This window comes from Dama dama, chromosome 22, assembly GCF_033118175.1.
Source record: "Dama dama isolate Ldn47 chromosome 22, ASM3311817v1, whole genome shotgun sequence".
NCBI lineage: Eukaryota > Metazoa > Chordata > Mammalia > Artiodactyla > Cervidae > Dama > Dama dama.
The window spans coordinates 25174869-25200562 of NC_083702.1; the positions used below are offsets into that span (position 1 = coordinate 25174869).

Here is a 25694-nt window from a genome sequence, read left to right on the forward strand (position 1 = left end):
CCATGGAGACGCAGAGTCAGACACAACTTAGCGACTAAACAATAACAGTGGAACTTTAAGGGAGTTAAACTAATGAGTAAAAGCTGACGAACAGCCTTTGGTTCCAAAGAAGGTAAAATAACAAACTGGAAGACTTGTGATTGCTTCATGAGACAGTTTGGCTGGGCTCTAGGACCCAGTTATTCAATCAAATCTTGTAGGAGTTGCAGTAAAGCTATTGTGTAGAGATGGTTAATATTTACAATCAGTTGACTTAAGGAAGATTATTCTTAATAATGTGGCTGGGCCTCATCCAGTTATTGGAAGGCTTACAGTACAAAAACTGAGGTTTCCCAGAGTCAAAGAAATTCTGCTTTGAGACTGCAATATTCACTCCTCCCTGAGTTTTTAGTCTGCTACCTTCCTTTACAGATTTCAATCTTGCTAGCCCAAATAAATACAGACATTACATAATTTGTGCAAGTAAGTGTATGTCCTATTGGTTCTGTTTCTCTGGAAGACTATAATTGATACAGTTGCCCAAGAATGGAATGGTCTATTTCCCATCATGATGAGTTCCCTTCACCCAAGATAGTCAAAGGCAGGTGAGGAAACCACTTTGGTTATGATAAAGGGACCATTTAAAATATGTGATTCTTGGACTTCCCTGACAGTCCAATGATTGAGACTCCATGCTTCCACTTCACAGGGCAGGGGTTTGATCCCTGGTTGGGGGACTGAGAACCCATTTGCCTCACAGAGTGGCTTCCCAGGTGCCGCTAGTGGTAAAGAACCCACCTTCTTTACAGGAGACTTGAGATTCAATCCCTGGGTCAGGAAGATCTCCTGGAATAGGAAATGGCAACCTGCTGCAGTCTTCTTTCCTGGAGAATTCCATGAACAGAGGAACCTGGCAGGCTACAGTCCATGGGGTCACAAAGAGTTAGACATGACTAAGCACAAATGCACACGCACACGTGCATATAGATATGATTCTTGATGAAATTATGTAGCATGTATAGACCACATGGTATTTTTAGTATTAGTTGCTCAGTAGTGTCCGACTTTTTGCGACCGCATGGACTGTAGCCCATTAGGCTCCTCTGTCCATGAGATTCTCTAGACAAAAATACTGGAGTGGGTTGCCATTTCCTCCTCCAGGCGACCTTCCCAACTGTACATAAAGGAGACTTCATTAATGTGCATTACAGGATACCCCAGGTTAACCTGTTATAGAGAACTGTCTCTTGAGTCTTTAAATTTTATACTAATTCTATACCTCTAGCTGGCTGATTGTTTCTTTATTTAGGTTTTAAGGTGAATGACCTGGTGCTATTTGTTTCCATCAACCTGATTGTGAATCTAAAGGCACAGTTGAAATGTCGATTTTTCTTGCTATCCTCAGAAAAGATTGCTGCAAATCTACTCTATGATTCTCATTCTTTTCAGTTTATAATACAAATAGCTTATTATTTTTTTGCAACCTATGTCTTATAATAAAGCAGTGCTGAAAAACTAAATAGAAGAAAGTTCAGTTGCCATATAGGCTACGAAAATGATTTGCTGGTGATGATTTTTAAGTTTGATCCTAAATAGATTTACAAAGAATGGCACTTGGAAGACATGGTTCAAATTTTGCTATTTAAGGTATCTTGAAATTATAGGCTTACTCTCCCTAACATTTCAAAAAGTGAAAAGCTTAGGCTTTTAAGGGTATAGCAGTGATAAAAGCTTTCACAATCATTTCTATAAAGCAACACTTCACAGTTTTCTCTCTCCAGTGGTTCTCTAATATACTTGTAGAAGGAAGGCAATGGAAAACCAAGAATAAAAATAGCTGAGCTCTCCACAATTGGGCTTCCTGCCTACTTTCCCTGTTCAAAGAAGAGAGGAGACACCATCTTGCAATAGAGGCTTCATAGACAACTGGGCTTCTCCAGTGACAGTTAGCATTTGATGACCACAGAGTCCAACTCAATTTATTCAGTGTATTGAGGATACTGTCTTCATCTGCTCTGGGGACATAATAAAGAGCAGACATAGCTACTCTGCCTTTTTAGAATGTATATGAATCCTGTACCATGAGCAGGCTATTCTAGAACACAGAGTTGGTATTAAATACATACTTGTTGAATGAATAATTGAATGAATGAACAAAAGCATAGTTTAAGATTATAGGGAAACATATAGATACATGTGGGCTTCCCTGATGGCTCAGATGGTAAAAGAATCTGCCTGCAATTCAGGAGACCTGGGTTCAATCCCTGGGTCAGGAAGATTCCCCAGAGAAGGAAATGGCAACCCACTCGACTATTGTTGCCTCGAGAATTCCATGACTGAGGAGCCTGTCAGGCTATAGTCCATGGTGTTACAAAGAGTCAGACAAGACTGAGTAACTAACACTTTACAGATACATATATTTATATATACTTTTGAGAAATCTGTCTATCAAAAATGTGTAAATGTTTAAAACTTTAATTTTTTAATAAGGATAAAATTTGACTATCAAAAAATTCTATAACATACCATACTTCCTTCTCCAATAAGGCATAAGTTCAAATTATTTTCCCAAACCCACCTCCCTTTTTGACTCTTACATAATGATCCTAAAAAAAATATCCCAACTCAACATGCATTCATTTCACACATTTGAAAGTGCAAATTCCTTCAGCAGAAAATATACAACCTTCCAATAGTCTGTAACAGTATACATTCAGTGGAAGAACACTCACAGATGGCTACTGGCCTGAGTGTATCCATCCAGCCCCCTGTGATGGACAGCCAGGAAACTGACTGCACAGATATTAATAACAAGAGCATGATATCACTTCCCTGGTGGTACAGTGCATAAGAATCTGCCTGCCAATGCAGAGGACACGGGTTCCATTCCTGGTCTGGGAAGATTCCACATGCTGTGGAGCAATTAAGCCTGTGCTCCTTGCCACAGCTACTGAAGCCTGCATGCCCTTGAGCCCAGGCTCCGCAATGGGAGAAATCACCACAGTGGGACGCCTGTGCACCGCAACTAGAGAGTGGCCCCCACTCTCCGAAACTAGAGAAAGCCTGCGTGCAGCAACGAAGACCCAGGGCAGCCAAAAATAAAATTAATTAATTAATTAATTTTTAAAAGAGTATGATAATATTTGGAGCATATTTTAGATCACACTTGTACTTTTTCAAAGCACCTTCACAGCCTGACTGGCATCACAGAAAAAAAAGCAAATAGATGTATCATTTGACAGATGAATGAAAAGAGAGAGTGATGGATGGTGTGAAGTTTAAACCCCAATCCTGATAGTTCAGTTGGGCACTTTTTTTAAAAAGTTAGATCATATTGAAAGAATATGGTACATCATATTCTTCTTTAATAACAGCAATAAAAAATGTATTCTTTAGCAGGAGATGATTCAACAGCCTTCTTACGTTTGATCCAAAGCTGTAAGAAATGGAATACTGCATTATAGGGGAATGTCCATATACACAGGTTGCTGACAATGTTGACTGAATTGACTGGCAACTTATCTAGAACTCCCAGGGGCCTTTGTCATGCATTGGTAATTCATTGATTAGTGGAAATCTCTGATAAAAATAAACTCTTTAGTTTTTTAACAAAATTCATATCACAAAATTCTAATGATGTTTCTAACATAAGGTGTTTGAAAGGAATAGGGTATTACAAAATGAAAACATTTAGTAGCAAAAAGTTGCAAAAGCCTCACAGTCATAAACTGAGCTTCATGACTTGGCTGTGGCTCTATGGAGGCAGATGATCTAGGTAATAATCTTTCTCATATATATATATTTTGTGACCCCATGGACTGCAGCCCGCCAGGCTCCTTGGTCCATGGAATTCTCCAGGCAAGAATACTGGAGTGGTAGCCATTCCCTTTTACAGGGATCTTCCCAAACCAGGGATCAAACCCAGGTCTCCTGCATTACAGGCAGATTCTTTACTGTCTAAGCCATCAGGGAAGTCCTCTCTCTCATATGTATGTATAAGAGTTTTACATAGTTTCTTATTCAAGGCTGAAATTAGCTATTTCAGGCTGCCTTGTCTTCATAATATAACTACTTTCATTTTTAATGGGATGGAGGATATTATGGCTGTTTTTCTGAAACCACATCAATTTTCAAAGGCAGCGTGAGCAACAAGGACGCGTTTGCACTGGAATTTTGGCTTCAAGGCCAGTACCACCTTGAAAATTTGGCTGATTTCCCCAAACCCATAAGTTGGAGAAATACCAGTAATAAAAAGGGGAATTACAAGGATGATTTACAATTTTCTTCCCTCCCTTTCCTCAAAGTTGGTCTTTGTCAGTTGCCAAGAAAACAAGATCAAAATGGAACCAGCTAGCAACTGATAATTAACTACAGGGAAGTATTTCAATGAGTAAATTAGCTATCAGATAAAAATAAAGGACAATTGAATTTTAATAATATATTTCAACAGAAAAAAACCAGGACAGAGATATGCCCTTTTGACTTTGAAAAACAGTTCTTGATTTTGTTTTGTTTTCCAGTATCATTTCTTCCTAATTATATGTTTTTAAGAGAAAAGTTTAAGAATTGGTCACTGCCAGCCTACAAAAATGTTTACCCACCAATAAGCAACTGATTTTTATGATTTTAATTTTTTCTTTCCTTTCCATTTTCTAAACCCTTATAAGCATGATTCCCCATTTTGCTTGACTTCCTGGGCATGCAAGAAAGGTCAGTGTGACTTAAGCCCTGCATAGAAGTCTGACTTTTTTGTACATTTCCCTAGGTATAGCCTTCCCTGGTGACTCAGCAGTAAAAGAATCCACCTGCAATTCAGGAGTTTCAGGACACGTGGGTTCAATCCCTGGGTCGGGAAGATCCCCTGGAGGAGAGCATGACAACCCATTTCAGCATTCTTGCCTGGAGAACTCCACGGACAGAAGAGCCCAGTGGGCTATAGTCCATAGGGTTGCAAAGAGTCAGACACCACTAAAGTAATTTAATACGCACACATAGGTATACACCTGCAATTTGAAAACACCCTTTTATTCCTCTTGGGGTGGAACAACCAAAAGAAAATCAACTTGTTTTGGCTGTTTGCCTCTTTCTGGTTTTCCATCTCTTCAGGTAAAGGAAGGTATAAAAGCTCCAAGGCCACATTACCATATTTTATGACAAGAGAACAACTATTTTTCCAGCCCCATTGAAACATCTCAATGCCACGTTCCTCTCTTTGATCCAATCCACTAAAAAAAACCAATTACTTCTCTAACCATCAACTAACTGCACAATAACCAATGGACCTCATTGCTGGTAATCTTTAAATTTCAACAACTACTTAGGTAAGGCATCTTCATACACACACACACACACACACACACACACACACACAGAGACTTCTTCCAGGAGCCATGGAAGTTCTGCACCCACCTGAAATACAATCTGTCCCTCTTTTTACCTAAACAAAGAGCTAAGGAAAATTTATCATTAAGATTATACCGTATAGTCTTAGGACAAGAATAAACAAGAACTTGAAGAGCTGATTGGCTCTTGAGTAGGTAAAGTACAGGAGTCAATGCTCACATCATGTGATGCACATAGCTGAACCTGCTTGTTCCTGGAACTGTACCCGATGCCTAGGTGTTATAGATTGACTTGCTATATCTTCATGAAGAGTCCCTTTTGGTCACTGATTTTTAGAGAAAATAATTTTTATATTCAAACAAGCATGGTATGTTAATATTCACACATTACTATTAATAATTTAATGTTAATATTATAAACACTATTTTAGTTAATATTATATATTACCATTGATATTAAATTTTGCCTATACTTATATAATCAATAAAACATGCAATAGAATTACATGACTGTAATGAGATGCTTGTATGACCCAATCCCCTAGATCTTTTTCCTCCTTTTATTTATTTAGTTTTTTAAGATTTTTTTGATGTGGCCCATTTTTAAAGTCTTTATTGAATTTGTTACAATATTGTTTCTGTTTAATGTTTTGGTTCTTCAGCCTCAAGGTATGTGAGACCTTAGTTTACCTATCAGAGGTCAAACCCACACCCCCTGCATTGGAAGGCAAAGTCTTAACCACTGGATCACCAGGGAAGTCCCCTTCTCCTTCTTTTGTAAAGTACCTTGGAGACAATGTTTAAGAAGCGTCAATCTACACTGTTCAGTATAGATGAAGGATATCAGTCCAGTTCAGTTCAGTTGCTCAGTTGTGTCTGACTCTTTGCAACCCCGTGAATCGCAACCCACCAGGCCTCCCTGTCCATCACCAACTCCCGGAGTTTACTCAAACTCATGTCCATTGAGTCGGTGATGCCATCCAGCCATCTCATCTTCTGTCGTCCCCTTCTCCTCCTGCCCCCAATCCCTCCCAGCATCTGGGTCTTTTCCAATGAGTCAACTCTCCGCATGAGGTGGCCAAAGTACTGGAGTTTCAGCTTTAGCATCAGTCCTTCCAATGAAGGATATAGACTGGTGTAACTACTTGGGTAAAGAAAAAGTTCTAAAACATACTATAGCATTAAGGAAATTGACCTACCTAAGACACCACTGATACTGTTTTTACTTAATACATTAATTATATGTGATCTCATAAATATAACTCAGACATAAAGGACACATGCATATTAAAGCAGTGTCCAATGCTCATTGGAAGAGTTACGTTTAAAATCAGCATTGTCCTTGCCTGTCCTACTTGAAGATAAAATGCAAAGAACTTCTGAAAACTTTTTATAATTAAGACAGAGGGAAAATCAAACAACAGCAAGAGAAGGGAAGAAAAAAATAAATCTCTGTGCCAAGGGAAACGATATCACATGCTTGTTTGTGTTTGGCACCCCAATTTACAGTCCAGCAATCTGAGTCTATGAACTTAGGCCTTCATGGATGAGTGAATCAACTGGCTTTTGAATTAGAGAACAAGGGTTACTCCATTAACTTTGAGACTAGCCCTTTCAAGAAATATATTTAGCTAAGGCACACAATATTTCAGTCCTAAAATGAGAATGTCAACTGTGAAACGGAATTGAAAATTTCAGTTGTTTCTGTTCCGGCTCCTCCCACACATACTACCCATTTGAATACTGTGAATCCAGGAAGCATTTACATAATAAATATGGTGTGCATTCTAGGTTTTATGACAGGTCTTTTTGCTTTCATTACTTGTCATGTTAGAGGCTGATGCAAACATGTGAGGAAAATCTATGTCCTACATGCCATGTTATTACTGGCTGCCTTATCCTTAGCCAGAGAAGAAAAACATTTGCTCTGCTGGGGCAACAGAAAAAGGAAAGGGTTGGGAAAACTCAGGGCTTCCTTTGACTCTACACTTTGAAGCATCCATACAGTGCTCCCCATGCTGAACCAGTGAGCTCACTAAGCCAGAAAGATCACTTGAAGACAGAACTGCGACAACTGCCAAAACTAGACAGAAGGAAGAAGAATCTTCCTGATCCAAAAGACCCTGTAAATTCTGCAATACACATACACACACAGACATACCCCATGTGTTTGGTAATTAACACATTATTAAATTTCGCTTGTGCTGACGCGTCTAATGTCAACCTGTCAACCAAAGAGTTCTGGTTACCGTTAAAGTCTGTTTTAAACATGGAGGGCTTATCTGTTACCTGGGCTTAGGAAGCCATCAACTACATACCAGAAGTGCTTTCAAATTTAAGAGGTTTAATTTATTAAGGACACCAAAATATTTCTGGCTGTTTTTCCCCAAGATTTCCAAGATATTAGCCAGGAGAAGTATTGTTATGATCATCAGTGGTCAAGCTGTAATTGACATAGACCAGACTGTGGATTTAAGAGGAGAGAGACAGAAAAAGTGTGTGTGTGTGTGTGTGCTGAGCAGTGATACAGAATTTTTTTATTATAAGTTTTCTGACTTTTACTGAAAACCCAAATACTCACTTGAGTAGAAATATATCTTTATATGTTTTCACTAGACAACTAACAAACTTAAAAGGCACACCTTGAAAACTGTAACATACTTGAGCACTTACTCTGTGCCGGATACTGATCTAAAAATCTTGTGTATAATATCTCACTCAGTTCTAACAACAACTCTTTGAGATAGGCCCTATTATAATCTTTGTATAATTGCAGAAGCGGAGAATTTAAGTGCCGTGTCAAAGTTGCCAAGTTCACACAGCTAATAACGTGTAGAACTGGGAGTCAGACCCAACAGTAGGACACTGGGGCTCTTGTACTTGACTCCAGGCCACCCGGGCCACTGTTAGCAAACAGACAGTTGGTCTTATTTACCCTAAGTGCCTGGGCTTCCCTGGAGACTCAGAGTGTACAGAAGCCGCTTGCAATGCAGGAGACTTGGGTTCGATCCCTGGGTCAGGAAGATCCCCTAGAGAAGGAAATGGCTACCCATTCCAGAATTCTTGCATGGAGAATCCCATGAACAGAGGCGCCTGGTGGGCTACAGTCCAAGGGGTCTCAAAGAGTTGGACATGACTGAGTAACTAAGCATACTAAATTCCAAATTGGTATTGAGTGTGGGGGATAGCAGATAGGCCATGGCAGACTTGAGCCTCTGAAGCAATTCACACAGTTGTTCAGTTGCCAAGTCGTGTCTGACACTTAGACCCAGGTTCAAAGCAGAGACACTCAGTTTCTACCACTCCTTTACTCCAAGGTCACCTGCTGCCCCGCCCTTCCTAGGAATATGTCTCCTGCTGGGCGTTTGGTGAGAAATGGATTGTTTGAGCCCACAAGTAGATCATGGTCATTTGGGGAGGCATTTGAGTAAGTGAGGAGCCGAATACATTCCAGAAGGTATAATTTCTTGCAGACTTAAAAAAAACAAAAGTTACTTACAAAACAGATACAATCTGTACAATAGGAAGGTGAAGGTAGAGTACATTGAGAAGGCAGAGACTGAGCTATCCATATTAATAAAGAACTAGAATAAACATGAATTCACCATGGCTAGAGTCTGGTTTCAAAGCTGATAGGTTATCAAGTCCTCTGTGGTTGTTTTCACTGAACTCTGGGAAAAGGTCTCAGAACTGACTCCCATACATAAGTTAAACCAATACTTCTTTTTAAATGGGAGGTGTGGTTACAAGGTCTCGGGAAAACAGTCTCATGTTGAAATAGGAAAACACTGCCTGTTTATAGATGACAGACAAAAAGGCAATTGTTTAAAGCCATGTGGTCTATCACTGTCATCTTCCCCTAAACGAAAATAAACACCTATGGCAGAATGTATATAAGGTAGAGTGAGAAATCAGTCCAAAGAAGAGTTATTAATCAACAATCATAGGATTTAAGATTTGGGAAGGACCTTAATTAACAAGTTCCACTTCTGCACTTTCCGTAAGTTAAAACCAAGGTCTGCAGAATGTGGAGTTCTTGGGCAGGTATTATCTTCAAGCTCTGGGCATGAGGGCTCATTCCCTGAAGGTATGGAGCATGAAGACAAGAGAATAGTCTGTGGAAGCTGGAAGCTCCGATCTTTGAGAGGTAGGCCAGCTGCTTAGGGTCAACAGAGAAGTGGCAGGAAAGCCAAGCAGGGTGATGTAATGGGACCTGGGAAGGCAGGAGTTTTAGGAAAGAGTAAGCAGTAGTGTTAAACGGTAATAAGAGTTCTAAGAAGATCAGAGCTGGGAAAGATTCATTAGATTGGTTGGTTATTGATCAAGGGTGTGTGTGTGGTCAGTCATGTCCAACTCTTTGCAACCCCATGGACTGTAGGCCAACAGGCTCCTCTGTCCACGGGAGTTTTCAGACAAGAATACTGGAGTGGGTTGCCATATCCTCCTCCAGGGAATCTTCCCGACCCAAGGATCAAACCCTCATCTCTTGCGTCTCCTGCATTGGCAGGTAGAGTCTTTACCACTGGGTCACCTGGGAAGCCCTGACCTTTGTAAAATCAGTTTCAGCAGTATGATCACAGTGAAAGTTGTTTAAGCAATGAACAGGAAGTCAAAAAAAAGTTAAGACACTGAGGCCAGAGTCCATGTTCAATAACCTTGGAGAAAAGAAAAAGATGGAGTAGTGGAGAAAGAAATGCTCAGGGGAAAAGGTCAGTAGAGAATGAGAAGAATCCTTGAAACAAGGATTGAAACTATTTTGGGGGAGACAAAGCCAACTGAGGTCTATGCTCTGATGGGTCAGCCTTGACAGAAGGAGATACCCAGTGTGTTCAGAGATAATACAGATGAAAAAGTGGTGGTTATAGGGTACACAGGCTTCCCAGGTGATGTTAGTGGTAAAGAACCTGCCTGCCAATGCAGGAGACGTAAGAGATGCAGGTTCAATCCCTGGGTCAGAAAGATCCCCTGGAGGAGCGCATGGCAACCCACTCCAGTATCCTTACCTGGAGAATTCCATGGACAGAGGAGCCTGGTGGGCTACAGTCCATAGTATCGCACAGAGTCGGACAGGACTGAAGCAACTCAGCATGCAGCACGCATACGGTACAGAAAGTAAGGGGTTCTCTCAACTGTATTTTTATTTTCATGATTCACTTTCCAAAGCATGTAGACTTACTTTTAGTGATGACATAAGGTTTAAAAATTCCCCTTTCCTTATTGCCTATGTTAAATTGTGAATGAATAGATGTTAAACAATGAGCTCCGAGCCTTGATCCCTCACTTGTGAAAATTCAGGCCAGCTCTTGTGGGCAGAACGAATTTTCCCACACACTGCCTCACCCTCATCCTCCACTCACTGAAACAGTTTCCTCATTCTCCAGATCCTTCCACCAGCCACAAAAGTTAGGTTCTCACACTATCGGGAAGGCTTCCCAAGCAGCGCTAGTGGGAAAGAACACGCCTGACAATGCAGGCAGCATAAGAGACACGGGTTGAATCCCTGGGTCAGGAAGTTCCCCTGGAGGAGGGCATGGCAACCCACTCCAGCATTCTTTCCTGGAGAATCCCAATGACAGAGGAGCCTGGCAGGCTACAGTCCATAGCGTCACAAAGAGTCGGACACGACTGAGGCAACTTAGCATGCATGCTTGCTAGCTTGCGATCAGGAAACTAAGATGAATAGGGAGGAGTTTAACAATCTTAGAGCTTGTGAAGGCTGGCAGTTTCTTAGCCTTGCCAACTGTCTGTTACTTTCTTTACCTGGTTTCTGCCAAAGGCCAAAGCAAATAGCAAGTGGGAGAAAAGGGTGATGGCAGAGAAGAGCCCTCTCAAGAAAATTGTAAGAAAAAGAGAGAGAAAGACTTAGAGTAGGCAGTACTTACTGCTGAAATGAAACCAGAGAGCCAATTTGGAAAGAGAGGTTGGTTACAGAATTAATGACTGCTCATATGTGTTTGGGATATGAATTTGAGCAAACTTCATGAGACAGTGGAGGACAGAGACGCCTAGTGGGCTACAGTCTATGGTGTCACAAAGAGTCAGACATGACTTTATGACAGAACAACAACAACGTAAGTGTTTAAGATTATTACTTGGATGACCTGTTGTATCAGATGATCTGAACAGGCTTCTCTCTACAAACACTCACGCACTATGTCTGTTAGAGTCCTTTCTTGAGAACCAAAAGCTCAGTGGACAAAATCAATTATGAGTCTTTCTTCCAGTAAGAGACCAAAGCAACATTCTCTGAAAAACCACGTTACCCTGGCATTTTAGCAACACTTGCTTAGCACTCTTTAATTATAAAATCTGAGATCTGTTTTTCAAATTGGACTAGTACATTTTTCACTTCCACCATTTTGCCCTTCACCTGAAAGGTCTGCAAACCTTTCCTCAGGTGTGGAACACTAAAGGCTCTCAATTACTGAGGAGCACCACAATCTGGTCATTTAAATTGACCCTAGAGGTGCTGGCAATATGTTTCCCTTGAGGTCAGGCACATCCCAGCCTTCACAGTCCTCCCTGATTTTAGACATGTCGAGTGACAATGAAATGGAGCAGAACTCTACGGTCCTTCCCCCTTGTCCTCTGTCTGCCTTTTGACTGTGGAAAAACTAGTCAAATACGTTTAATCAGAGAAGTGAGAACATGCAGAAACAAAGGAAAATAGTCAAAGGAGACCAAATAACAATAATGTCGTCATTAAGCAAAGTCATGGACCCTTAGTTCCCTTCTCAAGGGTTGTAGATAATATTCTGAGGCATATCCTGTGAGCTCTTCTAGATACTGAAAGCCTTACCAGGTGGAGAGTTAAGTACAGGATGACCAGACTGTAGCCGTGACATAAGCTGTCACAATTCCAAGAATTGGCCTCAAGGAAATGGAAACAAACTGACCTGGGAACTGAAACTTAACTGTACTAAAAACAATCAAGATGATGCTGTTCAGACCATCGATGACCAATTTCAAGATGACTGTCAGAGCTGACTGTGTGGTTTCTGCATGTAGCCCCCTCCCTCTGTCTATAAAAATTCATGTGCCCTGATTGGGGTGCAGAGGAGTCAGCCGTTAGACAGCTGTCCTCTTTCCCTGCCTGGTTGCCAGAATCCAAAATAAGGCAAACTTTCCTTTCCACCAATCTGGCCTCTTTATTGACTTTTGAGCAGCGAGCAGTCGAACCCTGCTTTGGATAACAATAATAGAATTCTTCTCCTTGTAAAGATGCATTTATTCAGCACTCAACACATGCTTGACACTGAGCTGGTTGCTGAGCATATAGAGATTGATGCGATATTACATTGGCCCCTCAGGATCTCATAATAGACAAAAAAAAAAAAAAAAAAAGAGCAAATGTATTTTTTAATTTCTCCAATCCTATTTCTCTGGAATTCGGAATCCTTCCTTGGAATATCAAGACCTCTGACATATCCATTGCCTTGTGTATTATCAACAGCTCTGCTTTACCATAAAGAAGCAAACAAGGACATAAAACGTGATTATGCAAAATGAAAATCTGAGTTAAAGAGAAAGACGCTTCATCTAATAGAGCCACACAGGAGAATAGGAGATATGCCAACTGCCCCCTCCCACCCCCCACCTCATCCCCGGCTCAGTCAGTAACAAAGCGCAGTAACAAAGACACACACAGACATACACGCACTACAGTCACAACAAACACCTTACCTGACTTGCCCACGCCTGCTCTCCCGAATATTGCCAGTTTGACCTCTGCACTTTTAGCCATGCTGGGAGCTGGTAGACAATTCACTGTGGTTCGAACTAAAGAGCCGAGATCTTTTTGTTTCCAGCCCTGGGATTTACCATATCATGGTAAATCTGCAATCCTTAAACAAAAGAGATTTGGGAATTCACTGGAGAAAGTGACTGGAGAAAGAACTTCATATTTATTAAGCATCTTCTATGTGCTAGAATCATTGACTTGATCAGCATCTTCCCTGTTGATCGCCACCACAATCCTGCAAGAGGGCTCAAGCAATTTACTATAAACCATTCAACTAAAAAAGAATAGTTCCAGGACTTGCTCTTCAACCTGTCTGGTTCTAAAACATACTTTTTTTTTTTTTTTTTAACACAAGATAGCATTTTCAAAAGCACTTCCTCAAAGAATGTTTTATGTCAGTAATTGATAACAAATCCTTGGCTGTGAATACATGTATTTACCATGTGCCTGTAAACACTCAATATACAAAAACACACGATGGAGACAGTCACATTTGGAATTCGATTTCCCTTTGGGCTAATACATATTCCTACTAGCTAACCCCACTATAACATGATTGAATTTGCCTTTCAAGGTTTAAGTTTTATCTCCATTCACTAGATCACAAGGTCAAGTCATGTAACAGATACCCATGTTCCTAAAATTGATACATAACATATACATATTTTTACATTTTCCTAGGCACAATGCCCTGGAACACAAAAGATAAATGTTATTATAACAACCTCAAGTACATTAGTCTATGGCATTGTCCTAACACTTGGGTGCTCAGTCATGTCTGACTCCTTGTGACCCCATGAACTATAGCCGACCAGGCTCCTCTGTCCATGAGATTCTCCAGGCAAGAATACTGCAGTTGGTTGCCATTTTCTCCTCCAGGGGATCTTCCTGACCCAGGAATCTGAAACCCCGTCTCCTGCAAGTCTCCTGCACTGGCAGGCAGATTCTTCACCACTAGCACCACCTGGTAAATGACATTATGTAAGCGTAAGCTTCCCAGGTGGCACTGGTGGTAAAGAATCTGCCTGCCAATGCAGGAGACGTAAGAGATGCCGGTTCAGTCCCTGAAGACCCCCTGGAGGAGAGCACTGCAACCCACTCCAGTCTTCTTGCCTGGAGAACACCCTGACAGAAGACCCTGGAAGGCTACAGTCCATAGGGTCACACGAGTCGGACAAAACTGCAGTAACTTACATGGATGCAAGCCCACTTTATATTATGGGTGCTTTAGGAATGATGCCAAGGTCCTTGGTACCACAGAAATGTAAAATTGGAGTCTTGGAGTTAATGAAAAAAAAATCTCCAGCCATCACAGGAGCCCTTTCATATGACCAGGCAACCATCTAATAACCACTCAGGGTCTAATTTACCACTTCCAGGGGTGGGGGGAGGAGGAGCATAACATCAACTTTTTCTTTTCTTTCACTCAGAGCCCTTCAAGTACCTAGCAATTACTAGGAGCCTTGGTCCCATTCTAGACCTCTACTTTCTAGGAAAGTGAGACCCAGTCCTCTTCCTTGGTTCTACATGGAGACGTCTGTTCTTGTTTATGCTTTTTGACCCTCACCTTCCCTCTTGACCATATGCAGCTCCCTTCCCTGGCATTTGCCATTTTAATCACTCTAGAAACATGGCATCCTCTGCATTCAACCCCTTGAAATGTGACCTGACAAATGACCCAGCACAAGTTTCATGGGATTCTTCCTCTTCTTCGTCAAGGCATGCTGGTTATATTCCAGCACAATCACTCATATTAAGGCCCCCCTTTTTCACATGAACTGCAGGCTCCCCCACTCTGAACTTCTGCAATCGATGTTTTCATCTTAAATACAAGACTTCACTTTCAAGTCTGTTATCTAAACATATGAATGGCTCCTGCCAGGGTTTTGGCATCTACAAATTTTCTAAAAGAGCTTTTCCAGAGAAAGAAAGAAAGTAAAAGTTCTTCTGAAAAAGTATTTCTACAAAGACATTAACATATAATTGTTTCCTTCCCTATGCATCTAAACCATTGACCTCTGCCTCACAAATTCTGTATTTGCTGACTTTCACAGTGTCAGAGCTTCCTCCGAAGGACAGAAAGGTCAATATTAGCATTGGCTGTTGTTTACTTCATCAAAAAACTCCTTAGTGATCATTAGTAGCACAAAACGTAGAAGTTGTAACATCTGTAATTTGTCCAGTCCCACACTTTCGGCTAAAGATAAAAGAATTCCGTTGTCATTTTATGTGCATTCATTAAGAAAAGGCCTCTATGTTTAAAGTTCAGTGCTTCAACACAGAAGCATCACAGAAACATAATCTATTGAGATATATTAACTAAATGAATTCTAAATAAGAATGGCAAGCATTTCTTTGAAACATAGAACATGCAAGTGTCTGGAGCTTGTATAAACAACAATTTGTTATTTCATGCAGGACTGCTCATTCCCATGCCTATAAAAATCCAAATAATTTACTATCTGATTTATGCTTCAAGAGAGTAGCCATCAAATGTGATTTAAAAAAAAACAAAAACAAAAAAAAACCACACACTTGTTAAGTCAAGTTTTTCAGTAATTCCCAAATGGCCTCAGAGGCAGAGGAATTTCACATAAGAAAGAGAAATTATGTGGGTTGAATGTTTCATATATAACGTAAAAAAGATACAGCTAGTTAGTGTCAATTTTAGGTTATGTTAAGAAAAACCCTTTAAAGGGAGACACAAAACTGACATACATCTTTGAACATTTTCTCACATGAATATGTGAAAAAGTTACATTTGATAAAGACAGGAAGCAAAGATGAATGTGTCAATTGTGTTAATAAGGGACCTGTTGCCAAGTCTCTGATGTTCAAAATAATTCATGATCCAAGAGCTTCCATGACATGGATGGAAGAAAACATTTGTTTTCATGTTGTTGGGCAGAAGTATTCTATCTGGGTCTCAAAGCTGCCGTTCAGTTTTTAGGTGGACTGTTTTAATAGGACAAAAAATTTCTCAGTTTCTATCACTACTAAAGATAAAATCACAGATAAGAGGTTCATTTGAGAGATTAAAGGTGTATTGATCTTTTTCCTAAACAGAAAGGTACCAAAAGAAAGCTTAGGAAGACTCCAAATTCTGTTATTATTAATGCATGCATTGATTCATCCCACATTCATGCTAATCGCAAATGGTCATCTTCAAAGAGCTTACAGACCAATAGGCCTATGACATTTAGTTCACTATAAGCTGATCTTATTTATTAAAAAAAAAAAAAAAACGATTTATTCATAATAAATCCCTAAACTATTATACTTACAAGCATCTTTATAAGGTAATAGTTGTTTCAACTTCTGTGTTCATGGTCTCATCAAAATAAAGTGCAGGTGTTTAGGGAAACAAAGACTCTAATCTGACGGTGGGGCTGAGATTCTCTTTGGGCCACTCCTTCTCTAGCTCTGAAACCAAGTTTTGCCAGTCTCATTACCGGGGAATTATCCCTCATCTTATCACAACGCAGCATGCGCGGGGAGGAGGAAGATTGTAGGAGACCCCTGGCTATAGCGTTGCTCAGAAAGCAACAGGTATCCTGGAATGATAAACAAGCCCATCGTGGACTGCAGGTCATTTGCTCTCAATCTAGGCAGAGAATGGAACCTGAGTCGAAAGGGCATTTCTGGTCTTAGCTCCTTGACGCTGTCAAGCCCCTGGCGCTGGCGCTCACATCACCCTCTCGGCGACCCCCAACCCCCGCCTGCGAGGACCCAGGGACCAGGAGGACCGCCCCAGAGGCCAAGCGTTCAGGGGCTCCGAAGGGTCTGCAGGAAGTCATCCCGAAAGGGCCACCTGGGCACGTGCGTTACACTCACCTGTTCACACTCTCCAGGCCCGGGAGAGCCGCGGTCCCCTGGCAAGTTCGGAAGCGGTTCCCCGGGACCGCTAACCCTCCCACGTTGCGCAGCGCAGTCTGCGGGGGGCGTTTCCCAGCCGCTGGGCTGAGATCGTGGGTGGGAGCGGCGGCAAGTGCTGGAGGAGCGGCCGGGGACTCCTCGCTGCCGCTCGCTCCGACTAGCGGCCGAGGGACTGCGGCAGGACGCTAGCTCAGCCCGGGAGGCCGCCGGGATGCTGCAGTGCGGCGCTCCGGCGCCCCCTACCGGCACCAGCGCCCTGCTCCCCACGCGAGGCCGCCTCCGGCTGCAGAGTGGAGCATCCATTCATATACCCGCCTTCGCTGCACCCGAGACACTTTTCGCTTGGCCCCACTCAGTTCCCGGCCTCTGGGTTCTCACAGAAGAACCTCTTCCCTTGGTTAAAACCTCGCGTACGAAAGCATGCGTGATGTTTTCTATTCCCTACTTCAAACCATCCTTTAGAGGCATGTTTAATTATCCCCATGGGACCCAAGAGGAAACTGAGGATAAATAACTTTTCCTGGGGCTTTCCGGATGGCTCAGCGGTAAAGAATCCTCCTGCAATTCAGAAGGCGCAGGGTCGACCCCTGGGTGGGGAAGATCCCTCCGAGAAGGAGATGGCAACTCACTCCAATATTCTTGCCTAGGAAATCCCATGGACGGAGGAGCCTGGCGGGCTATAGTCCATGGGGTCGCAAAGAGGCGGATACGACTGAGCACAGAACTTGTCCCCAAGGCTAGTAAATGGTTGGAATGAAATTCAGGCCGGGTTGGAAGCTGAGATGCTAGAAGAGACATACATACTGAATTTAATGGAAATTCATATCTGTACATTTGAGAAAGTTCCAAAGCTTCACACTCTCCTTACAAGATCGGTTGTATTGAAGTCACTGTCCATCGTCCTCGAAACCTAGCAAACACGATTAATATTTGTGCTATGCTAGACCGCCTTTCACATCTCTTATCTCGTTTGGTATTTATACCCTCCTTGAGGTAAGCACTCATATTTAAAATTATTATCCTTTCAGAGATGAGGAGGTGCATTTCAGAGAGGTTAAATGATTTTCCAAAGACTATGACACTTCTGGTTAGAGGAGCAGGAAACACCTAGGTTATTTTTTTTCCTTTGAAACCTAGGTATCTTTAGCAAGATACCAGGTGGGCTCCAGGAAACTATCACACAGAGCAGACAGGGACCTGGAGCTGAGTGTACACTCTGTGGTGTGTTCTTGAGGCTGTGCCCAGGGCCAGCTCACCTGAAAAGTCACTGCAGCCCTGAGTTGTGGACCACACTGGCCAGAGCAGTTAGGTCTGGGGCAGAGGCAGGAATCTCCTTGCAGCTTAGGAGTTGTCCTAAGAATTCTTTGAGAAATCTCAAATACTGTCTCCTCTGTGACTTTTCTCATCACAAACCTATGTCCTGCTGCTAAATATACACTTGGGTTAGATGACCCAACTCTATGTCCCCCAGCACCCCGTGCTCCATCATCATATTTGCATCGTACTCATTTTTATTTCTCAGTCTTTTCCATGAAACTTTGACCTACCTGAATGTAAGGATGTTGCATATTTGTCTCTGTACTTCCAGGCTCTCTGATCATGATGGCACATAGTGGGTGTTCAAAAAACAGTTGAATGAAGAGAACAAATTGGGACTGTGCATATTGGATTTATTTGCATATGCTTAATTTGGGATAGAATAGCTAGTAAGAAGTTGAACATATGAGTCTGAAACTCAAGAAAGAGGTCTGAGAGAGAGATTGGAGTGTCTCAGCATACAGGAGCTTTTCAAAGTCTCTATTGTGGAAAGAATGATCCAGGTAGATTATATGGAATTTTATAGAAATCCAATTACATGGAATTCTGTGGCTTTAAGGTGTTTAGGTTTCACATGTTACCCTCTTCGCCTATCAAACCCTGTATTCATGGAAAGAAAGAAAAACGAAACAGAATTCACTCAGTCGTGTCTGACTCTGCGACTATATGGACTGTCAGTCATGGAATTTCCCAGGCAAGAATACTGAAGTGGGTTGCCATTTCCTTCTCCAGTATTCATGGAAAGAGTTAACAAAAAGATCTGTGTTTACATATCTATATGTAGATACCTATTTTCCTACTTACAGAGACTTAAGTTGAACTCCTACTTTGCCACTCTTATCTAACTGGAATTATTGAAGAGGGTCCAAGCCAGGCTCCTTTTGTAACAGTTGTGGGAACTTGTCTACAGAATCTGTTCTCTCCATCCTCCTACTTAGCCCATGTACGTAGGCCAGCAATCTCCTTTCACTTCGGGAAGCACTTTCAGGCATACCTACCACTCTTGACGTGCTGTGCCCACAGAGGTGAAGTAGCCATATTGGAGCCTGATACCCATTGTGTGATATTTTCAGCACATGCGTGCGTGCTTAGTCGCTTTAGTTGTGGCCAACTTTTTGTGCGCCTATGGACTGTAGGTGACCAGGCTCCTCTGTCCACAGGATTCTCCAGGCAAGAATACTGGAGTAGGTTGCCATGCTCTCCTCCAGGGATTTTTCCCCACCCGGGGATCCAACCCGTGTCTCCTGTGGTTCAGGTATCACAGGCGAGTTCTTTACCACTGATCCACTGGAGAAGCCTCAATATCTTCAGTAGCCTATATTCTCTGAGAGTAGTATGCCAGCATATTTGCTTGCTAGGCAGCAATAGCCCTCCGGAGAGCTCTTGTTAGCCTCTGGTCCCTCAGCCTGACTTCAGGCTTAAGCTAAAACTTCTAACACAAAATTAGTGGATGAATCATCAGTATAAGCCCCAAATACCCATTATAGACTGGAATGTGTGTGTGTATGTGTAGTTGCCAGTCATGTTAATTGCAAATAATTGGAGTAGTTGAAAAATACAGAGTAGAAAATCACACTCCAAATGATGTCATCCAGAAATAACCATTGTTACCATAAAAGAACCTCATTAAAGATGCTATAGAACATAAATGAATCAATGGATGGATATACTGATATTAAATGGCATATAGATATGCTGAGGGCCATCATATCCTTTTAATAATAAATAAATGCTATTTTTTAATTTAATAAATACACTAAATTAAGCAGAAGACAAAGAAATGAAAGTGAACCTTAAAAGATTGTCTTCATTTTAGATATTTACTTATTTTGAAAGTGAAAATGTTAGTCGCTCAGTTGTGTCCGACTCTTTTTGACCCTATGGACTGTAGCCCGCCAGGCTCTTCTGTCCATGGAATTTTCCAGGCAAGAATACTGGAGTGGGTTGCCATTTACTTCTCCAGGAAATCTTCCTGATCCATGGATCAAACCCAGGTTTCCAACATTGCAAACGGATTCGTTCCCAGCTGAGCTAGAGGGGAAGCTCCTATATGGTTCATATTTAACCATATATTTTAGTCAACGTCAGTTGACTTCTTGCCATTTAATCAGGAGGAAATTAGCCTCTTACTTCCCCATCCCTCTTACTATATTTTTACTTCTGTATTATTTTTAATCAAGATTTTATAATATCTGCATTTGTTCTGTAACACTAAGTCCCAAAGGGCTTTAAACTTAGTCCTATATTTAAATGAAATAAATTTATTCAATTATTTTACTGTAGTTTTTCTATTCTTGATTATTTTGATTCATCCCTTTTCATTTCTTCCTGATGTAATGTTCTCAAGAAAGTCTTGGATGGGCTGTATTGTATTATTGAGTATATTCAACTGTTTCTTTCTTACTATTTTTAATTTATTTTGTTATTACCCTTCTTTTGTTTATGTGATCCCCTTCCTCCTTTTTTCTTGCAAAACATATTTTTCTGTTTATTATATTGTTTATTTTAATCAGATATCATATTTGCTGCAATACATAATAAAGGAATTCTTCCTGGCTCTGTTCCTCCCTTATCTGAAACCTGTTTGTTTTAAACGATGGAGCCATGGCTTGAGGGCTAAGCATTTCACTCTGTCTATCATGCTGAGATGTGAAGATAAAGCAAAAAGGAGAGGTCGCGGCAGTTTCTGTGTAGCCTTGTTAATGGCCGAGTGCCAGGATTTAGTATAGGCAATCAGGAGCGACACTATTCCAAAGAAAAGATTCCCCCAAGCTTGAGAGGCTCCATTCATTCTCGGAGCCCTCTACACTCTCCCTTAAGCCATTCCCACTCACCCTGTCCCTCCTGTTAGAAAAGGAGAAGGATAGTTGCTCAGTTTATTTCTCTCCAAAATTGGAGGTATTCATTATTGGTGAACAGAATACTCAGGATTTGATGACTCACTGAAACTGCTTCAGGAAGTCAGAGCCTGTCTATACCCTAATCTTTTATTTCATTAGAAGATTCATTTTAAAGTTTTATGGCAAGAAATCAAACCCATTTCTTGATTTTGTTGCTGCAAATGACTTTTTTTTTTTGTCTGTGGATGGGGGATATTGTTGTTTTTCTCTATTTTATTAGATATTGCTTGTGCTCAGTTGCTTCAATATTAGGCAGAGGAAAATCTGATTTGGGCCATGGCTGGACTTTCCCTCTGCCTGGGAACAGATATAAAATCTCGTAGAAGATAAGTCACAGAGAGAGAATTCCAGATATTTGCATAGACATGCCCCTGGGACCTTGGCCAGTCCATGAGCTTGCACGTTGTCTCGTGAGTCTCTGGGAGACCTCGGAGAAGAACAGCTGTGTGGTGTCTGAGAGCTGGGCGGAGATTTCAGAGATCTCCGCGTCCTCGAAGACACACTGGAGTTGACCCAAGCCAGAGTTCAGAGAACTTGGTGAACATCCTGGACGTTTGACTGAGACTTCAGTAGGCCCATATCCTAGGAGTGAGAGCCATGCTTGGGAATAAGAACAAGAATCTATGAAGAATGGTAAATGTGAAATACATTCCCTCCCCTGAATGAAGGCTAAGATGAGACCTTGAGAGGGACAAGCTAATCCACCAGTAAATTAACCGCCTTCTCAAACAAAACTGTTGAGAAAGAGAACACGATCCAGAGCTTCTCTAATCATCATCTATAATGTCAGACATTAGTATTTGTCTGCTTGGGCTGCCACAGCAAAATACCACAGACCAAGTAAAGTAAACAACAGAAATTTATTTCTCACAGTTCTGGAAGCTGTGACTTTCAAGATCAAGGTTCTGGTTAAGTAGGGTGCATTATGAGGCCTCCTTCTGCTGGCTCTTAGGTAGCTGTTGTTTCACTGTGTACTTACACGACCTCTTCTTTGAGACTGCAGAGACCCTGGTATCTCTTCTTACTGTGCCCTGTACAGTGCTCAGTTGCATCTGACTCTTTGTAGCCCCATGGATTGTAGCCCACCAGGCTCCTCTGCCCATGGAATTTTCCAGGCAAAGATACTGTAGCGAGGTACCCTTTTCCTACTCCAGGGGATCTTCCTGATTCAGGGATCGAATCTGCTTCTCTTGTGTCTCCTGCATTGGCAGGTGGATTCTTCACCACTGTTCAGTTAAGTTCAGTCGCTCAGTCATGTCCGACCCTTTGCAACCCCACGGACTGCAGCACGCCAGGCCTCCCTGTCCATCACCAACTCCCGGAATTTACACAAACTCATGTCCATTGAGTCAGTGATGCCATCCAACCATCTCATCCTCTGTCTTCCCCTTCTCTTCCTGCCCTCAATCTTTCCCAGCATCACGGTCTTCTCAAATGGGTCAGCTCTTTGCATCAGGTGGCCAAAGTATTGGAGTTTTAGCTTTAACATCAGTCCTTCCAATGAATATTCAGGACTGATTTCCTTTAGGATGGACTGGTTGGATCTCCTTGCAATCCAAGGGGCTCTCAAGAGTTTCTCCAACACCACAATTTAAAAGCATCAATTCTTCAGCACTCAGCTTTCTTTATAGTCCAACTCACACATCCATACATGACTACTGGATTCTTTACCACTAGCGTCACCTTATCTCCTCTTATAAGGACACTAATTCTGTCAAATCGGGGCCCCACTCTTAAGGTCTCCTTTAACCCTACTTCTGTAAAGGTCCTATGCCAAAATAGAACCACATTGAGGGGTGGGGCGTCAACGTATGAAATTTGGAGGGGCACAGACCTTTAATCTGTAGTACATACAATAAAAATTACTGAATAAAAATGGTACAGATGAAGCTATTTGCAGGGCAGAAATAGAGATGCAGATGTAGAGAACTGACATGTGCACATAGCGGGAGGGAAGAGGAGGGTAGGTCAAATTGGGGGAGTAACATTGACATATATACGCTACCATGCGTAAACTGACAGCTAGTGGGAAGCTGCTATATAGCACAAGGAGTTCAGCTCACTGCTCTGGGATGACCTAGAGGGGTGAGGTGGGAGGAAGGCTCAAGAAGGAGGAGATAAATGCATGCATATAGCTGATTCACTTTATGGGACTGCAGAAATTAACACAACATTGTAAAGTAATTATACTCCATTAATAAAATAAAATAGAATAAAATTACCAGATAAGCAAGAAGCATAAAAAGATTTATCTCTAATAATATAGAGATAAAAGTCAACAGAAGTAGACAAATAGATGACCTAAACATTGGAGTAACTAGACTAGAACTTCAAAATTTCTAGGATTATTTTTCTCATCAGATAGTGAACAAAATAGATAAAAATGTAAAATACTTACTATATTTTGTCCATTTTTGGATTTTAATAGAGAAACAGAACCTATAAAAATGACGAAGCCCAGACTGACCAACATGGAGGAGTAAGAAGATATGGAACTCACCTCCCTCCCACCACAAACATGTGCAAAATACATCGACATATGAAACAACTCCACTGAAACCTAACTCTAAGCTGGCAGAAGGACTCAAGTGCGACCAAGGCTATATGAAAGACACACGTATCATCAGGTAGGAAGGGAACAAAAGCAACCTGTGTCCCTGAGCAGTGACTCAGAGGAAAAGGGAGATTATGTAGGTAGGCAAAGACCTGCCCTGGGGAATGAGCTGTGAGAGCATACAGGATGAAGTTAGTCAGAAAGAGAAAAACAAATATCATATATTAACACGTCTATGTGGAATCTAAAAAAGTGGTACAGATGAACCTATTTGCAGGGCCGGAATAGAGATGCAAATGGAGAGAACCAACATGTAGATGCAGTGGGGAAAGATATGTTGTTAAATGGGAAATAAAGAGCAAACCACTATGACACAATTTGTATGTTTTAAAATTGTCTTTATACACACACATGTGTCCTCATGCATACTTAGACCATCTCTGGAGGGAGGGTATACAGGCCACCGGTACAATGATTTCTTCTGGAAAAGAGAACTGAAGGCTTGAAGAGGTACTTATGTTTCATTATATACCATTTTTACTCTATGAATATTGTATTACATCTATGTAATTACCTGTGAAAATTTTTTAATTTAAGTAAAACTATAAAAAGTATCAGAAGATGTGTGGTTTAGTTGCTCAGTCATGTCCGACTCTTGCGACCCCATGGACTGTAGCCCACCGGGTTCCTCTGTCCATGGGATTTCCCAGGCAAGAATACTGGAGTGGGTTGCCATTTCCTTCTCCAGGGGCTCTTCCCAACCCAGAGATCAAACCCAGGTCTCCTGCATTGCAGGCGGTCTCCTTGTAGACTGAGCCACCAACATAACCCATTAAGAAGAGGAAGGGAATATATATTACTGATTCCCAAATATGCTGCCCTGCCTCCAGGGTGGGGAGAACTCCTTAGTACTAACCTTCTACCCACACTGTTTCGGCCCCCATGAGAATATACAAGTATACCACACCAGATGCCCTTTGACTTGACTGCTTGCAACCTTTAGGAACCTTGACCCTGCCCCATGGCCAACAAATAACTCTGACGTAGTTCCATTTCCCCATTTCCTGGCAATTGAACCATCCAAGTTGACTCAACACCAACCAAATTCCCCTTACATTTACCACTGTGCTGAATATAGTCCCCAGAGACTGAAAATCTAGCCAGGCTTTCTGGCTAACTGGCCCCAGTGCAGCACAAGTATAGAAAATCTGCAGAAATGAAGCAAGATGTACCATTGGCAAATGAGTGATTTGAGAACAAAGGATGATAAAATATCAAAAGTGAATTCCTGCTATTAAGGATTTTAAAAAAGATGAGAATCACTTCTTTCTGTTCACATTTATTAGAGCAAATCATTTGTGGTATTTATGCCAATTAAGTAGTTAAGTCAAGCTTTCCCTCAGCCAGAACTGATTTTCACAAACATTAAATCAAGGGCAAACAACTTAAAAATAGCTTTGGATGGCAATAATTGCTACTTTATATGATCAAGAAAGTGTATCTTTGTGCCAGAAAGCCCCTTTTCTACTTGGCAAAGACCTAACTACCACTGTTCCCTAAAAAGAAATTGATGCATTGATTGAAATTTCTAGATTCCAATGTTTAAAGTTGCTTTCTAGAGTTTAGAAAATGCTAAAAATTATCTTTCAGTCCAAAATGGCTTCAGACAATAACGTTCCAACGATGGATAAAATATTGTTTAAGCCATTTTGTCTTAGTTTGAGCGCTGAAGAATTGATGCTTTTGAACTGTGGTGTTGGAGAAGGCTCTTGAGAGTCCCTTGGGCTGCAGGGAGATCCAACCAGTCCATCCTAAAGGAGATCATCCTGGGTGTTCATTAGAAGGACTGATGCTGTGCTCGCTTCGGCAGCACATATACTAAAATTAGAAGGACTGATGCTGAAGCTGAAACTCCAATACTTTGGCCACCTCATGCAAAGAGTTGACTCATTGGAGAAGACCCTGATGCTGGGAGGGATTGGGGG

General features: G+C 41.5%; 1 protein-coding gene across 1 annotated transcript in view; it reads right to left on the reverse strand.

Annotated features, from left to right (window-relative positions):
• The window catches only part of RERG (RAS like estrogen regulated growth inhibitor), a 133734-nt gene extending 116544 nt beyond the window's left edge, over positions 1–17190 (reverse strand). The window contains exons 1-2 of the mRNA XM_061125071.1: positions 16897–17190; positions 13005–13165 (exon numbers count right to left, since the gene is read on the reverse strand). Of these exons, the coding sequence (XP_060981054.1) occupies positions 13005–13065 (61 nt within the window). The 5' untranslated portion in view covers positions 13066–13165; positions 16897–17190. The remainder of the gene's footprint in view (positions 1–13004; positions 13166–16896) is intronic.
• Between the last annotated feature and the right edge of the window lie 8504 nt (positions 17191–25694).